The 19251-nt window shown below is 37.8% G+C and overlaps 1 protein-coding gene across 1 annotated transcript in view; it reads left to right on the top strand.

Annotated features, from left to right (window-relative positions):
- ASB4 (ankyrin repeat and SOCS box containing 4) overlaps positions 1 to 19251 on the top strand; it is a 59196-nt gene that overhangs the window by 30441 nt on the left and 9504 nt on the right. Inside the window, exon 3 of the mRNA XM_053553981.1 lies at positions 11554 to 12044. Within this exon, the coding sequence (XP_053409956.1) occupies positions 11554 to 12044 (491 nt within the window). The remainder of the gene's footprint in view (positions 1 to 11553; positions 12045 to 19251) is intronic.

Here is a 19251-nt window from a genome sequence, read left to right as displayed (position 1 = left end):
TTGGTGTACTTGATGTACTTTGATGATCCTTTTTTAAGAAAAGTGTAATTTTTGAAGGCAACATTAAAAAAAATGCTTGAGGAGTATATGAGTGGTGAGAAAGTAGGAGCAGAAAGCAGAAATCAGACTTTCAAGAATTTTGGCCAAAAGGGGAGCAAAAGAAATTAGAAAGTAGCTAAAAGGGAAAACAGGACTTATAAAATACAGGTAAAGAGTCAGTGGAAAGGGTGATGTTGGATAAATAGTACAAAGACATTACTTGTTGAGCAATATTCTACTGTAGGGCATGTGATCAATTGCAAAGATGGAGGTGTTGGTCTTGAATTAGAGGAGGGAAAATAATAGAGAAAAAGTAAAAGTAGCTACTGAATCAGCATTTTAATTTGTTTGTTTTATTGCAATCCACAGAAACTCAACTCAGTTTAGCCATGATACAAGTCACTAGTGTTCAGCAACATCAAGTTCTCTTTCCCTTGCAGGCTTCCAGAAGACCATTCTTTCTCGTCCCCCACAGGTCAACAGGCATATGACTCTTAGGGCTAATAACACATGAACAGAAGAAATTAGAGTCACTTCTAGGTTTAGGCAGTAAATAGGTCTGTTTATTTCTCCCTATGACAGTGCGATAAGGGGGCAAACTTGTGGAGAAATGAGGGAGCCATAAGACGAAGTGGGTGCAGATTCCTGAGAGATCAACTAGAGGACATTGGTTCTGGATTGTTACCTCGAGCTGTTACCTTGGGTATCATGTGACAGTGAGAAGTGTCTGCCACTGAGATCTGAGTGTTGTTACAGAAATGTAATTTAGTTTATCCTGATTTAATCCTAGCCTAAGGAAAAATTTGACTATGCTGGCACTCAAGAGAGTTGGATGAACTATCTAAGGGCAAGGTAGTGATGAAGTTGGACAACTAGAGCCAGTAATTCAGACTGAGTCCCACATGCTGGAAAGGTCAAAACCTTCCACAGGGAATCCACTTCAGGGAAGACTAATGCGATTTTTGGTAGTAATAACAATACAACCTGTCCAAGAAGACTTTGGGATTATGAGTGTAGATGTGTTGGATGGGTCGCACACTAAGGCTTTATAGGGACAGAGATTTCAAAAAGGACTGAGCCAGATCCTGTGTCTTCAGTGAGAATGAGAATCACTGGAGACATGTGAGGTTATCGATAAGGAAGAGAGAAAAAGTGACCTTACTGGGTGACGTGTGCCTTAAAGAAGGAGGTACACAGGGTGAGGAAGGAATGGTTCTTGTTCCTCTAGAACAAGGTGGTTCTCAACTACAGAGCGTAGAGCATGTGAGTGTTAGAGAAATGGGAGCTGAAGGGAAATGACATTTCATTTAAACTTTCATTTGAGACAAGACTATGGAAGATACAAGAAAACATATTTGCTGTGGATGTAGACTGAAAGGGCAAAATTGAAGCTAGAACAAAGCAGTCAGCTGAAAATATGATTTGGTGACAGTTAATGACAAACTTGACACTACAAAATTGCAATCTTGACAAAGAAGCAGACTTGAGAAACAATTCCAGACGTGTAGAGAATGAGAAGTGTTGAACAGGAAAAAGAGATCTAACCTTTAAATAATAGATGTTTCTAAGTAATGCTTACTGTTAATAATGACTAAGACAATATCTGTAAAACTTTCAGTGAGTGCTTAAAAATAGCAGACATTATTAATATTTTCATGAAAGAACATTGAACAAACACGCTGTCTTTTTCCTGCACAAAAGCCTATGCTAGCACTGATGTAGTTTTGAACTGAGGCAGGTCTAGTTCAAGTTGACAAGATCAAGTGTAAACTCCGGAGACAATCTCAGACAAAATGAGCAGGTAATGAGGATTCTAAACTTCTACCTGAAGTTAGTAAGATAAACCGAATTCCTTCTCAATTCCTTAATATGGACCCATGTTAATATTTTCTCCACATCCCCTTAAGTTCTTATAAATGTTGCAGGCCCCCATACCAATGAGACAAAATACTTTTCACACTACTTAATGCCTTTTCTAAGAAAAGTGTAATTTTAAAAGGTGACATTAAAAAAATGCTGGAGTAATTTACTATATTTTCATTCGTATGTTTGAAGAGTGGGGTTTAATAAATTGTAAGAAGAGATTTCTTATCAATAATTATACCTCGATAACTGGTGGATGCTAAAAATTTTGAGCAAAAAAAGTTTTCTAGTTTTCAGTACATCAAGAAATGTTTCCTTTTTGAATATGACCAATATTTCAAAACAGAGCAGAAGAAAAAAAAGCCTTATTTAGAAAGTATGAGTTTGGAGATGAAATGGGTAGGTTTGTATTTTGAAAAAGTTAATTTAAAAAATCTAAGTGTCGGTTAATTCACATTGTATGCCTGTGTCAACGCATTACATGTACCCTAAATAGATATGGATGTTAATATCCATAATAATTAAAAATAAAAATATCAAAATCTAGATAGGTCTTTAGTAAAATATCCAAGTTCAGTGCTGGGGTATTATATCCAATGATGTGATGCATCCCTGAGTTAAGGAATAATTTCAATTCTGACAGTGTCTCCTAACAGTGGCAGGAATGCCTCTTACAAAGTGGTGAGCTCCGCCCTGCAGGTCACTTAAGGAAGTTATGGACAAAGGAAGAAGAAACAAAAAACAACAGTAGCAACTGTTCAGCTGATCTCTCCCCCTCTTCCAGCCTCTCAAAAGATGGAACAAAGTGAAAAGAGTCACACTCTACATTGGAGAATATACAGACATGTTAAACTGATAGAGGAGTCAATAACACGTCATTCTTTCACATCTGATACACATAGAAGAAGCTTGGATCTACTTGATCTAATGGAGGTGGGATAAAACTGCCCCCATCAAAAGTAAATAATCTGAAAGGGTATTCAGGAAGCAGAGTGACTGAATATGAGGCATTCTTCTGCATCACAGCTCACAGCAACTTCCAACTCCTGAGTTTAGGCAATTTTCTTGCCTCAGCCTCCTGAGTAGCTGGGACTACAGGTGCTCGCCACAACATCCAGCTATTTTTTTGTTGCAGTTTGGCCAGGGCTGGGTTTGAACCCGCTACCCTTGGTATTATGGGGCCAGAACCCTACCCACTGAGCCACAGGTGCCGCTCCAGTCCCAACTTCTTATGCTATGCTTTTATTTTTAAAGTTTATTATTTAGATTTTCATTTGCTTTTAATTTATCTGAAATTTAACACATGCTCCCACTCTCCAACCCCTATCCATACACACTTGAGATCTGACTTGTGCTTTTATAATATCGTTAGAATTTGGTTCCAAAATCTTTGTTAAATAGTTCATTATTTCTCCACCACCATCTGTCATTTCGGCTGCTTCTAGGCTCTGCATTCTATGGCCCTGGTCTAGTTGGCCCTCCCTGCATTAATATCACACTATTTTAATTACAGTGTTATGATATCTGGTAGAGTGAGTACTGCTTCCACTATATTTTCTTTCCTTCTCATTCTTTTTTTTCTCTTTTCCAAAATTGATTTGTTATCTATGCTCTTTACTCTGTAAATCTATAATTCTGAAAAATAACATTTCATACCTCCTAATTGGCAAACATAAAAAACCCCTCATGTTTGAATTGCACTGAATGTATAGACTAATTCAGGAAGAATTGTCATCCTTACAATAATGAGTCTTTCTATCCATGAACATAGTAAAACGTTCCATTCATTTAAGTCCTTTGTCTTCAGTAAAGCTTTTGATCATTTTATTCATGATAAAATTTTATATATCCTGAAAAATAAATAAGGAAAATACAATTCAATGAAAAACAGGCAGAGGCTCTGAATACACAATTCTTACTATGGCCTGTAACATATAAGAATATACTTTACTGATAACTCAGAGAATACAAATTCAATAAAAATACCGTTTCATACCATATAATTGGCAAACATTAAAAAGTTTGAGAGTATTAAGTATTGAAACGATTCTTGACTATTATACTCTACTGATGAACATTTAAATTGATGCAACCGCTGATGAGTAATTTAATGAGCATCACTTAATGTAGTTGAAAATGTTCATACAATACCTCCCAGTTATTCTATTTTTCTCTATCAAGTAACTGCTGAACAATTTGAAGGTTATCTGCTATTGTGAAAAAGTTGACAACTTTACTGTCATTAGTAAAGGATTAGCTAAATTGTGGTATAATTACACAGAGTAATTCTGGTCAGTAGCTGAAATTTAAAAAAAAATTAGTTCCCCACTCAAAAAACAGAATGTGAGTGGTAAAAATATGTTGCAAAAATCAGTTATGATTCCTATAGTTTTAAAAAAAACAAAAAGGTATATTTTTTTTATGGATACACCTGTGAATAGTAAAAGAAGAAAAATTTACCAAGCAATGACAAGCATCAAATTCAGAATAGTAGTTATTTCTGTGAAGAAGGAAAATGAAGGAGACAGGAAAAAAAAGGTTAGGTTTTTCTGTTAAATTTTATTTTAGAAAAAAAGAAAACTGAAGCAGTGGGCATAGGCGCTCACACCTGTAATCCCAGAGACTCAGGAGCCTCAGGTGGGAGGATCCCTAGAGGCCAGGAGTTCAAGGATGCAATAAGCTATGATCATATCACTGCACTTCTACCTCGGTGACAGAGCAAGACCCTGTCTTAAGAAAAGATAGAAAGAAATACAAAAACAAAGAAAGAAAGGAAGGAGGAAAAAAGGAAAGAAGGAAGGGAGGGAGGAAGGGAAAGCAGGTGGTGGGGAGAGAGAGAGAAAGAAAGAAAACTAAAGCAAATATGGCAAAAAATAATACTTGTCAAATATAGATAACGTATATAGTTGTCTGTTATATTTCTGTCTCAATTTTTCTATATGCTTGAATATTTCATAATTCATAGAAAGTCTTAGATCTAGTGCAGATGTAATAACAAATATTTAGATATGGTAACACAACAGTTTTAACTGTTTTACATATAAATACAAAGGGATAAATATGGACATTTCCCGAAGTGCAACTACAGTGTAAATCAAGGTGAGGTTGGACTTTGATTTATCCAGAACTTTACCAAAATTCTTTCTTGTTTTGGAATGCCATTCGTTATGGCAATGATGCTTCTGGTATTTGAATTACAATACAAAACATCTGTACTAGTGTTAACATGTAGCTATTCTGATTCTATATATGGGTTCAAGCAAATCACTCTTTCATTATGTCATCTAGGATAGTCTTTCCCAAACATCAACATAATGATTTCACACTGCATCATTGTAATTTATTTATGTTATTTATAACCATCACAATTGTGCCTGTACACAGTGGCTAGGGCGTTACATTAATTTCTGAAAGATTATGTATGAAGGTAGATGGTATTATCTATGGACTTCACTGCATCGTGGGAAAGACCTGTTTGACAGGGTTGGGAAGCAGTGATTTGTGACTTAGCATTGACACCCCTGCACCCTCCCACCCCCCCCACACATATAGGCTTGTCAAAAAATCAAGACCATCAGGACAGGAAGAGATGAGAGGAACTGGCTTAGGGATATGAGGCCTGCTCTGTGCTCCCTCTTTCCTGTAGCTCTTGGAAGTGCCAGAACTTGGTGTGTAGTGGATGCTTGGGAGAGGATGTCTCGGAGGGCCATCCCATAGCCTGTAGGGAGTAGCAATGCCCAGCAGGTGGAGCCACATAGAAGCCTGATCATGGGTGTTCAGCCAACCTAACAAATGGGCCTTGGAGGCAGTTTAATTTTTTCTTAGGAAAAAAAAATAAGAAAATATGAGATCTCATAACTAGGATTCATGAAATTAATGCTATCTGGTAGGAAATGAAAGGAGACCATCATACAATATGGCAGAACAGGAAACACTCAATATTAACAGTACTATGTTGAAGTCCCTCAGGAAATTTTCCTACAGCCCCCAGCCTTTCTGTTCAAATTCTTATCTCATCTCTCCTTTTCATCCCATTCTCAGTGAACACAAACCTCTGTCTCCTTTATCCCCAGATGAATTTGAAAACTCCTGTTCTTTATCATGCAGAGCATACTTAAGTCTCTATTGGTCTAATCTGCTCCCATTCCAGATTACTTCTGGACACCCTACTGCATAAATTAAAAGATTCATGAAAGACCCTCTCTTATTAAAAATTACTTTACCCCAAAAATAATTTATGCTACTCACCTAGAATGAAAATGGCTGCAAATATTTTAGAGGATATATTTTGCCGAAATGTAAAGAAAATCCTTTACAGAAACAGACCATATAGATACATTCCATTCTATTTAGAATGTTACTTCTTCCTGAATTGATGCATGCTTAAAAATAAGGTCCATGTGAAAAAAATGTTAAACTTTTTTTAAAATTAAAAAGCTGGATTATAATTAATCTGGGTTAGTTATATAACCTCTGGGAGAAGCAGGGCATTCTAATTTTGTAATTTTGAATTAAAAAAACAACAAAGAAAGTTTGACTCTTTAAAGTTAACATCACTGTATTTAGGAACACCAAGTAAACTGGTTAAAAAACTCATGGTGACCACGATAGCATAAGCTTACACCTTAATGAAGAGCTCCTAAAAATGCACATGAGGCAGAAAGTTTCAATATACAGAGTAGTGATTAGCCAAATTTGGACAATGAACTAAAGAAGAAATGCCATAAGTTAATAGTTACTGATAAAGTATCTAATCCAATAATCAAATGAATTAAGATTTTAAAAAATAATAGCATTTTTTACTAACAAACTAGTAAGAATTTTTAAAATGTATAATAGACTGGCGAGTGAAATAGCGAATCTTGTGCATAGATAGAAATATAACTTTTGGCAATTATCCATAAAGACCATTATCCTAGTTCAAACGGTTTAGCTTAATAATTCTATTGTGGGAGAATTTATTCCAAGGAATTAATCCTACAATTGACTTATAAAATTATTAGTTGTACCAGCAATTATAAAATCAAAATTTTGGAAAAATATGTATACATACAACAGTAGGATCAACTTACTCTATGGAGTAGTTATTTTGAAATATTTAAAATGATTATATAATAACATGGAAATATTTATAAAAAGATTTTTAAAATCAATGTTGGTCAATAAAAATATTAAAACGTGTCTAATTTAATTGGTAATTAGGGAGGCCATTCAAACACAATGAAATATCACTACACACCCAGCAGATTGGCTAAAATTAAAATAGACTAAAAAAGGTTGCCCATGATGTGGCACAAAGAGAACTGTCACATACGGCTTATCAGAGCGTAAACTGGTACACCTCCTTGTCTGACCCTAGGTAATGAACTTGATGATGTACATACCTAGTGACCCAGCAGTTCCTCTTGCAGGTGTAGAACTCACAGAAACCCCTGATCATCAGGGTACAAGAATGCACAAAAGTGCTTATGAGGAGGGTGTCTGGAATAGCCTGTAATTGTAAATATCTACCTCCAGCAGAATGGACAAATTGAGGATTGCTCATGCTAAGAAAGAGATATAATAAACAAATGAGAGCTGAACATCACAACATAGACTATTTCCTCACCAACCTAATATGAAAGAAGCAAGTCATAAAAGAATATATGTTTATGATTTTATTCATTCAAAGTTCAAAAATCAATAAAACTAAAGTATCTCAGAGTTATAGACAAAAGTGGTAAACCTACAAAGAAATGCAAAATCTTGGGCAGCACCCATGGCTCAAAGGTGTAGGGTGCCAGTCCCATATGCCAGAGGTAGCAGGTTCAAACTCAGCCCTGGCAAAAAAAAAAAAAAAAAAAAAAAAGAAAGAAAGAAAAAAAATCTGATTATTTCAAGTAATAATTTAGTAATAATAACTATTATTAGTTATTAATAATAGTAATAATAGTAATAATAACTATTATTATAATAACTAATAATAAATAGTAATAATAACTACTAGTCCAGTAATAGTTACCTCTAGTAGGAGATAGGAGTTGTGATGGGGAAGAGAGTAGGAAAGTGGAGGGTTTCTCTGGATCTAGGCAAGTTTGATTTCTTGATCTAGGATATGATTACACAGGTGATGGCTTTACAAGAATTGTTAAAACGGTACACATTTATTTTCACATACTATATAACATATATGTTAAGCATTGAATTATATCCCCTTCTACACACACACACACACACACACACACACACACACACACACACACACATATTGAAGTCCTAATCTCCAATACCTTAGCAAATGAATTTGTTTGAAAATAGCGTTGTTGCAGATGTAATTTCTTTTTTTTTTTTTTTTTTTTTTTTTTTTTTTTTTTTGTAGAGACATAGTCTCACTTTATGGCCCTCGGGTAGAGTGCCGTGGCATCATACAGCTCACAGCAACCTCCAACTCCTGGGCCTAAGCGATTCTCTTGCCTCAGCCTCCCGAGTAGCTGGGACTACAGGCGCCCGCCACAACGCCCGGCTATTTTTTGGTTGCAGTTCAGCCGGGGCCGGGTTTGAACCCGCCACCCTCGGTATATGGGGCCGGCGCCTTACCGACTGAGCCACAGGCGCCGCCCGCAGATGTAATTTCTTAATCTGAAGTCACAGTGGAATAGGGCAGGTCCCTATTGCAGTACAATTGGTGTCCTTAGAAGAAGACAGCCTTGTGAAGACACAGAGACACCGAGAGAATGCCATGTGAAGAAGGCAGAGGCAGACGCTACAGTGGTCTCAACACATTCACAAACCAAGATACACCAACGATTGCCTGCCATCACCAGAAGCTGAGTGAGGTGTGAGACAGATTCTCCTTCACAGTCCTCAGAGAGGGCTGCAGGGAGCTGCGATTATGCCACTGTACCACCACCTGGGTGACACAAGGAGACCCCCAAAAAAAGTCCTCAGGAGGAAGCAACCCTGGACACCTTAATTTCAGACTTCCAGTCTCTAGAACTATGGAAAAATAAATTTCTGTTATTTTAAGCTACCCACTTTGTGGGACTTCGTTACTGCAGCTCTCAGAAACAAATATGTTGTATTCTCACATTAAAAAAGGTTTTTAAAAGGTCCCAAGAATTTCTTTCTGGTCTCTAATTTCTTGAATAAATCATAAAATCAAAAAATATTCAAAGCATCCCACATAGTATTAAATTCCCCAGAAAAATTATACCGAAAGACACAATTCAAGTACAAAAATGAGGAGCTCCTATTCAGAAAAACGAACAACGTAGCATGTCTAGTTGTACCAGGAGGCCAAGGATCAATTTAAATGTCCATGTACATTAAAAAATAAAGGATATGGTTTGTTTTAAGTTGGCCTGTAAAAATGTCATCCTGACCCTTTAATTCTTTTCCTTACTGGAAATTCTCTAGGGTCTGCAGTGACCCTGCACATGGCTTCTAGGAAAACATTCTCATTCATTCTATGTCACTCCAGAGCAGAGAAGAGCTGAACTGAGAGAAAACCTGACCCAGAACTTCTCCAGGGCAGAAAACTGATGAACACAGATAGTTCCGTGAAAGATGATCTGTGGTTACAATTCCACTTTCTGCAGTTAGGAATCCACACAGAGTTCACAGAGCAATGTGCTCTTGGAAATCTCCTGGCGGGGGGAGATAATTTCACGTAGGATACTGAGCATGCTTGTAGGACTATAGCCTTTTCCAAATATGTTTCGTAGCATAAGGACATGCCATAATAAGAGCACAAAGGATTAATCCACTGAGAACAGATTTGTTTTCATTAACAAAAAACAAGGCTATTTTTCTTCTACTTCCTAGTTTTCCTACACTACTGGAGTAAAGTACAGAAAAAAATTCCTCCAGAAAAATACTAATGAAGTAGAATAGAAGAGTGATAAGAAATTATAAAGCCAGGTTGTCTGTTTCCAAACCTTGGTCCTACTGTTTACTTGCTTGGTGTACTTTCGGCCAGTGATTATTCTATGTACAATTTTTTTCATCTGTAAAATTAGGCTAAAAACTGTACTTAATGCAAAAGGTTGCTGGGACTACCCAATGAGGCAATGTATGGCATTTAACTCAGAATGGTGCATAGATTAAATGCTTAATAAATATTATTTACTAGCAAAATAATAATAATAACAACAACAACAATGATAATAAAAGCCTCTTCAGATTTGTACCGGAAGTACTTATAAAAATTGATTATAGAGTTGGACCCCTAGGCGTCATTTGGTTCACCCCATTAAATTAGGCAGAGAAGAAAAATTTCAACTTCTCAATTTGAGCATTCCAGTACTTAACAATCCCTGTGAGAAAAATAAAATTCATTTCAGTTTCCTGGTCTGTTAAATAAGTGGATTGAATTAAGTAATTTCTAAGGAGCTTCTAAACCCTTTTGTCAACCATAAATCAAACATGTTACAATCTCTAAATATTTTTTTTCTTTCGTTGAGTATTTCTATTATACTAGCTTCTACCCCTTTCAATGAAAACTATGACCTTAGGGTAGTTTGGTGGCTAAAGTCTGTGTGTGTGTTATTGTCGTGTGTTCCAAGGAAGCCTCATAGACTTAGGCAACTCTTATACTGTCATTTCAGCCAATGGGCTAGCAATTTCCGTGCTACTAGAGTTTACTTGTGCCAAACTTTTAGGTTTCCCCCACAATGAAAGAGAAGAAAAACATTTTGTAAAATATTCAAAACAATTGATTTTAAAAGCCCACTTGTATGCTCCTCAAAAGTTGTGGACAACATTTATTTTTAATTATATTTTCTATTTTATTGATAAAAGCTATTTAGTTATAGAAATCACTTGGTAGGCCAGGTGCAGTGGCTCACACATGTAATCGTAGCTCTGTGGATGGCTGAGTTGGTTGGATTTCTTTAGCTCAGGAATAAGAGACCAGGCTGAGCAAGACTAGGCTGAGAAAGAGTAAGACCTCATCTCTACTACAAATAGAAAAACTAGGCAGGCATTGTGGTGGGCACCTGTAGTCCCAGTACTCTGGAGGCTGAGGCAAGAGAATTGTTTGAGCCCAGGAGTTTGAGATTGCTGTGAGCTTTGATGCTGGGCATTCTATCCAGGGGCAATAGAGTGAGACTATAAAAAAAAAAAAAGGAAAGGAAGAAAAAAAAAGAAAGGAGGGGAAGGGATAAATAAATAAATAAATAAATCAGTTGGTATTTCCAAATCCACCTGGGACTAAGAACTGAAATTCAGCAATGCTCCAGCTGGCAGAAACCTTTGTTTTTCTCCCCTGGGTAGGAAGCTACTGAGCTCTAGTTTTATTTTGCTGTTAAATTTTGGATTAATATGAATGTACATACGTAGGTCACATGGTTTGCATTTGTGAGGTGAAGTCCAAGTTGCAGCTGTGACCTTCACCCAGGAAGTGTACCAGATACCTGTACATTGTGCCCATTAGTTGGGAACTAACCAAACCCCCTCTCCCCATCATCCTTTCTTGAATTTAATTGTGTCTTGTGGCTGTCCAGGAGATGGCATTGCTGTTTCAAAGGACTGACTTTCATGAGACCCAGAAATGGAACGTGAGGGTGAAGGGGAGAGGTTAAAAGAGAATCAGTTAGAGAGTCTTGTTTAATGAACCCCGGGAATGATGAAAAATACATTTTAATACTTGTCTTCCTGCATTTCTCTTCCTAGGGGCCAACGTGAATATGAAGACCAACAACCAAGACGAGGAGACGCCCTTGCACACGGCCGCGCACTTTGGCCTCTCGGAGCTGGTGGCCTTCTACGTGGAGCACGGGGCCATCGTGGACAGCGTGAACGCCCACATGGAGACCCCGCTGGCCATCGCCACCTACTGGGCCCTGCGCTTCAAAGAGCAGGAGTACAGCCAGGAGCACCACCTCATCTGCCGCATGCTGCTCGACTCCAACGCGGAGGTCAACGCCCGGGACGACGACTTCAAATCCCCCCTTCACAAGGCGGCCTGGAACTGCGACCACGTGCTCATGCACATGATGCTGGAAGCCGGGGCCGAAGCCAACCTCATGGACATCAACGGCTGCGCCGCCATCCAGTATGTGCTGAAGGTCACGCCAGTGCGCCCAGCTGCCCAGCCCGAGATCTGCTACCAGCTGCTCTTGAACCACGGGGCTGCTCGGATTTACCCTCTGCAGTTCCACAAGGTGAGGATTGTTGAGCCAGCAGGCTGACCGAGACCGCAGGTGGCTCCAGCTCGTTGGAGGCTGCGTCCCGGGCCTGCCGCCTCTGCTCCTAACTTCCCTTTACACACGTAGCCCTCGCCATCTCATCCTAGTCCAGGTTTGTTTCAAATCTGGTCTAAGAACTAAGTATGAGAACAAGAGTGGCAGATAATTTTTCACGTGACCTATGAACACCCATGAACCTGTAGTGGGAAACTGAGTTAGGTCTGCCAGAAGGGGAAGGCTGCCGGACAGGTAGACACTGCACATCTTTTAGCCAGAATGTCAGATGTAAAGGCAACTCAGCCTGCCTGGGAATTAGTTTGCTTGTATACATGAAAGAGCCACATGACTTCCCAGTTCAGTGAAAGCTAATATTTATTAAGGACTACTAATTATATTTATTATATATGGTGAATAAAGCACACTGCTATAAGGACTTTGTCTTTCTTCTTTTTTTTAAGCAGTCTTACTCTGTGGCCCTGGGCAGGGAGTGTGGCGGTGTCACAACTCACAGCAATCTCAAACTCTTGGGCTGAAGCAATTCTCTTGCCTCAGCCTCCTGAGTAGCTGAGGCACTACACCCAGCTAATTTTTCTATTTTTTAGTAGAGATAGGGTCTCCCTCTTGCTCAGGCTGGTTTTGAACTCCTGAGTTCAAGCAATCCACCACCTGTCTTGGTCTTCCCGAGTGCTAACATTATAGGCCTCAGCCACTGCACCTGGCCCACTTTGTATTTCTTAATTAATTCATTTAATTCTAACAACATTCCTATGAGGTGTGTATTTTTTAGTATTCCTGTTCTACAGAGAGGCACAGAGTAGCTAAGTAATGGGCCTGAGTTCATACAGCTCAGGCAACCTTAGATAATTTGATAGTATCAGGCTAAATGGCTTCTTATTTATCTATTTCAGAGTATTATAGTGGTACACACATTTTGGTTACATAATTTGCATTTGTACATTTTTAGTCAAACTTATTAGTGTACCCTTCACCCAGAATATGTGCATACCCTAGTTAGGTGTGAATTTACCCTTCCTCTCCTCACCCTACCACCTACTTTATTCTGTTGAGTTTCACTTCCATATGTACACATTAGCATTGAAATACTAGCTCCAATTTAATATTGAGTACATGTGGTGTTTGCTCTTCCATTCTTGTGATACTTGACTTTGAAGAATGGTCTCCAGTTCCATCCAGGTTGTTATAAGAGATCACCATTTTTATTATGGCTGAGTATAGTATACATATGGCTCCATAGTATACATATACCACATTTTATTAATCCATTCATGTATTGATGAGCAGTTGGGATGTTTCCACATCTTTGCAATTGTGAATTGTGCAAAAATTCTTTTTTAAAGAACATTGATTGATAATCTTTAATGGCCTGGCACAGACCATCACTATATGACTAAAGCATGATACCTACCCTCAAGTAGCTTAAAATGTAGTGGGAGAGATAAAGAGATGATTGTAATATGCTGTAATAAATTATAAAGTAGCAGAAAAAATGTGTTATAGGATCATGGAAGAGAGTTTTGCAAAGGGTTAATGATGGTAATTAATATGGAAGCCAAATTTATTTTACCTTAAACAAATCAGGTGACACTGTACCTAGGAATGCCCTCGTTATAAAAATTTAATTAACAAAAAGAGGAGTTTCAGGTATAGACCAACTATCTAATGTTAGGGTCACAGAAAACAAACTGACGAAAGTTTTACAGAATTCATAGCTAAATTCTGTGTCCTGCCTTTGTAGGATGTCAGGAACTCATACAAAGTCTTGCAGTGTGAGGGTTAGTTAGAAGAAATATTCCACTAAAAGTCTGAAGGCAGTGTGCTCAGCAGGGCACGTTCCAGATGGAACCTGGAAAACATTCAGATGAAGATTTGATGGGTCAATGATTCCCATGATCTCTTTAATAAATTTTCTCTTAGTTGTCAGAGGTTTAGTGGAAAATTATGTAATATTATTTCTTAAAATTTTATGTAAAGCTCTGAATATTCTGGAACTTTCTAAAATTTTTATAGAGAATTCCAATTGATTAAGATGAGAAATAATAATAATAATAATAATGATGACATAATAATAATGGTGCAATAATTGTCCTTTGTTGAGTTCTAAATTGGCTTTATACAGATCAATTTCATCTTATTTTTATAACAGCCTCTAAGGTAGGCACTGGCATTATTCTCATTTAAGAGATGAATAAGCTAAAGCTAATAGTGTGAAGATATTTTCATGAAGTCATAGAGTACATTAAGTGGTTAAGTTCATGCATTTGTTTATTTAACAAATATTTACTGTGCACCTACTATGTGCCAGGCACTGTTGTGTTTGTTGAAGACAGAGCAATGGTTCAAACAAAGGCCTTTATGGAAGATACTTTCCAGTGGGAGACAGAAAACCAATAAAACATCAAACAAACAAATATACTCTGATATGTTAGGTGCTTTAGAGACAAATGAAGCAGGACAAGGAAAATAAAAGAATGCCAGTTTGAGGGGATGTGTTTGTGGGTGCTATTTTATATAATTTGATTGGAAAAAATAAAGATGGAAAGGAGAAAACTATGTGAATATCTGGAGGGTGGGGAGAAAATTCCAGACATAAGGAAAGCAGGTACAAGGTGCTGAAGTAGGAGAGGACTAACCATGTTTGAGGAAGAGCAAGGAAGCCAAAATGAAGTGAACAAAGGAAAGAGAAATCAGAGAGGTATATATAAGGACTGACAATTAACTTCATGAACTCATCCTCAAAAAAGTACTTAAGATGGCTAAATTTTTGGTTGAATTTTACTACTGTCACCTTCAAAGTGCTTCCCTTGTGAAGCTATCCACTGACACCCGTATGTAGTCCACCCTGCAGAGCAATTTTGGAACTCTTTTCCTGGAATGGCCATCAACGCTGTGGTTGTATGTATATTACCCTTGATATCCTGAATGTCATCAAAATGTCTTCTTTTTAATATGTCCTTTATCTTCAGGTAAAGGAAAAATTCACTGGGGGCCAGATCAGGCAAGTAGGGAGGGTGTTCCAATACAGTTATTTGTTTACTGGCCAAAACCTGCTTCACAGCCAGTGAGTGCCATGTGAGCTGGTGCGTTGTTGGGATGTAAGAGGCATATGTTGTTGGCCAAGATTTTCAGCTATGCTTTTCCTGTTTCTCTGTTGATGTTTACTTGGTCTGCTGTGCTTCTCATAGTCAGATGACAGTTTTGACACACAATTTGCAAAATTTTGTAATGTTTTGTCAGTTCTGCTTGTTACTGTCTTCTTGTTACTCTCTCCATCAGTGACACTTTCTCTCCCCTCAGAAAAATGTTAAATCCATTTGTGCACTGCTGTTTTCTTCATGGCATTATCCCCACAAACTTGGACCAACTTGCTTCTGATTTCACTTCCACTCTTGCCAAGTTTAACAAGAAATCTATGAATGTTTGATTGTTGCTCTAAGTCAAGTTCTGACAATCTTGTGACAACACGCAAAAACATGCAATAATAATGAAGAATGCCACTCCACAAGGCACCATCACATGTCTACATGAACACAACTGTAAGACACTGATGTAACAAGTTTATGAAACCTTACTGAGCTCTTTGTACAGTGCTGCCAAAGTAAGCACATGGTGGCAAGTTTGTGAAATTCATTGTCAGACCTTGTATGTGGGTGGTTCACAGATTATTCATGTAGCCTTGTAGACTGTGGAAATTGATGTTTCACTATGAATGAGAGAGGAAATCAATGAAAGATTTTGAGCTGGGAAATATAAAAATCTTATTTATGATCAAAAGTATCCTTTTGATTGCCTTTTAGAGAACAACTTGGGGGAGGTGGGAAGGAGGCAGACAAAATTGCAATAATCCAGACAAGAGATGAGGGTGCATTAGACTCACAGTAGAAATGGTGAAGGTGGTAAGAAGTGGTCAGATTCTCGTATATTCTGAAAAAGGAGCCAATGAGTATTTCTGATGGATTATTGCAGGCTGTGAAAAGAAAAGAGAAGTCAAGATAAAAGATTTTTATACACAAGGAAGAAAAAAAAGAGCTATGTTCTCCTTGAGATGCCTCCTGGCCACACAAGTGGGGATGTGAAGTAGGTGGTTTGCTATATGAATCTGGATTTCAAGGAAGGGTCTGCTCAGGGGAGATACAAATTTGGGAGTTCATCATGAATATGGCATCTACCACAGGTCAGATGAGGTCAGATGAAATCAATCCAAATAAGAATGTAGAAAGAGAAGAGAAGAGGCTGGAGGACTGGACCATGGGGCCCTTCAGCCAGAAGTTGGAAAGATAAAAGGAACCAGTGAAAGAAACTGCAGAGAAATCTTGTGATAGAAGAATAAAAATAGTATTTTCCTGGAGCCCAAGAGAGAATGTTTTTAAGAAAGGAGGATGTAGAACCAACTGGCTCAAATGTAGGGGACAATTCAAATAAGATGAGAGCTGAGAAGTTGCCTTTGGACAAGACAGGATGGATTTTATTGGGGACCTTGACATGAGTTGTTTTGATGGAATAGTAGTGAGAAAAGGTTGATTGAAATGAGTTCAGAGGAAATGGAGAAAAGGGAAGTGAAGACAGTGAAGGATTTTGAGGCATTTTCTGGTAACGGAGGAGTAGCTGGAGAGAAGGATGGCTGATGTTATTGTATGTTGATTGGCTGAGGAGAATGTTTCAGGAAAGGGAGAAAACTGAATGTGGTGGTTACTGGAGTGACATCTTGATTTGGAGACAGAGGCTGGGATCCAGTGCATAAACAGAAGCTTTGACCTTCGTATTCCAGGCAGTTTATCCGCTGGAGCAGGAGGGAGGTGACTGGCTGTGTGTGGGGATGCTTGGAGTGTGTTGGTAGGAATTTATAGAAGGTCTTTTATTATTGCTTCTATTTTCTCAGTGAATAATGAGAATTAGAGAGGAAATTTCAAAGCTTAAAGATAAAGACATTGTCAGATGTTTATCTTAGGGAGTGAATGAATGGTTTTGAGAAATGTAATAGGCTTATTGGGTAGCTCAAGTCCATTGAAGGCTAATGGCTACATGTTTGATTCAGACTAAGGTCTGTTTGACTACAGAGCCTACACTCTTAAATTTAGTAGTATCCATTATATTTTCTGATAATGTATTACCCATAAAATGTGATTAAACTTAAAAGATTAAGACAAGAAGAGACCTGAAGAAGTCATTTTGTTTAATTCTCAAGTCTTCAGGCAAGAATAGTACTCTTAACCTATTTGTATATTTCCATGAAGGCAAATTTCTTCAGCACTCTCTTCATTGGGTATCACTTTGATTTAGAAATACCCTCTCCCCTTGGTCTTCCATTTTTTAACTTTTATAAATTATCTAACCTAATCCTCCAGTTCTTATTAATGACCCAGAATAGCTCACATGCATCTTCATAATAAATAAGTAAATAAATAATATTTACATCTTGTATTAGTATATACCTAGGGCTTCCCCACCCTCCCAAACCAAATTTCACATTTCTCCCAAATTTTTAGCTATTCATTATTTTTGCCGCTGAATATTAGTCAAGTACATCTGAAAAAGCCAAGAATCATGAATATTTAACCTTTATATTTTTCCTATAATTTTTAAGGAAAAATTGATTAATAAATGGCCTGAAATAATAATCTGTGAAATCTACTGTTGGGGTTCCTGTGTGATCTCAGCTGTGTATTCTTACCTTCTTTGCATTTTTGAATTTTAAAATAATTTTTTTACATTAAGTTTGGACTCGGGGAATATTTTCCTACTGAAACTATTGTACGTAGTGCAGTCTTAGAAATAAGGTCAAACAGCTAAAGCCTGTGAAAAAGTCAGCAACTCACATTAAAAGTACAGTGATCCATAGCTGTTCGCTGTGTGTATCCATTGCTTAGGTTGAGTACATTTTCTCAATCCTACCATGGCACCTTGGACTTGGCTGAAACAATAAATGTTAACCTCTAAGGTAACTGTACAACCCAGTATTTTAAATCACATATGAAATGATTCTATTTGTTATTTTTATCCCTGCTTTGTCATCAGTAGCTTATTCACTCCAGAGTTAGCCATGCTATTCATGTCAGGAGCAAAGAAATGTAAAATCTGGGATCACACATACTTGGATCCCGACACTTACCTAAGAGAATGACTAAAACAATTTGCTGCAATGTCCCCCACACCTCAATTTCTTCCTTTATGGAATGAGTACACTGTATCTTTCTGCTTTGGCAATAACATGCAGATTTAGGCCTATACCCAGTTAATCCTATGCCCACAGCAGATCACAAATCTGCTGAACACCCAGAGAATGGTGCCAAATACTTCTTTCCTGTTTCTCTTGGACCACTGTTAGTCCTTGCCAAGTCTCCTTCAGTTCCTCACTTCAACCTCATCCTACATCTATAAACATCTCTCTCTTGGTCTTCTTCTATCTTCTTTCTCCACCCCCCCCGCCCCCTCACACCTCCCTATAGTCTGGTCATTCTTCATAGTGAAACCTCTAGAAGAAAAACAGTCTATCTCTATAATATGGTGGACTTCACAAAGTATAATTTGTGCATATTTATGCTTAAGGCTACTTTCCGTCCAGAGAAAGTTTGGAGAGAGACACAGGGCATGAACATGCTAGAGAAACATGCTCTACCACTTTGGGAATAACATGCAGATTCTATTTGTTTCTATTTGTTATTTTTATCTTTGCTTTGTCATCAGTAGCTCATTCACTCTAGATTTACTATGGGATTTATTATAGGATTTATTATGGAAATAATAACGGCCTTCTTGTAAGGTTGTTTTGAGAATTAAACAAGATAATATTTGAGAAGTGTTTAGCATAGTAACCACTAAACAAAAAATGAGTAGGACTATTGTTATTACTTATCTGTTGAGCAGTAGATTCAGTGCACCTGTATCTGGTTTACCCAGAGGGGCCTTCCCACAGACAATGTGTGCGTGTGTGTGTGTGTTGGGGGGGGTACTGCCTAGAGACTAAATGTTGAGTTGTATTATGAAACTCACTGCTTGTTTATTGGATGAAATAGGTCTCTATGAACATAACTAAAATACGCTCTCCTCATTCCCTTCTAAGAAAGATGTTAAAGAGAACAGGCCCTCAAACAGAGTTTCTGTTCTCCAATAAGAAGTCTTGCAAATGTGAGAGATGTTCCCAGGTCTTTTTTGCAAAGGCAGTTCT

The sequence above is a fragment of the Nycticebus coucang genome, chromosome 11 (assembly GCF_027406575.1).
Source record: "Nycticebus coucang isolate mNycCou1 chromosome 11, mNycCou1.pri, whole genome shotgun sequence".
Lineage (NCBI taxonomy): Eukaryota > Metazoa > Chordata > Mammalia > Primates > Lorisidae > Nycticebus > Nycticebus coucang.
Note: the sequence above shows the minus strand (reverse complement) of the source record. Positions and strands in the feature narration are given on the sequence as shown.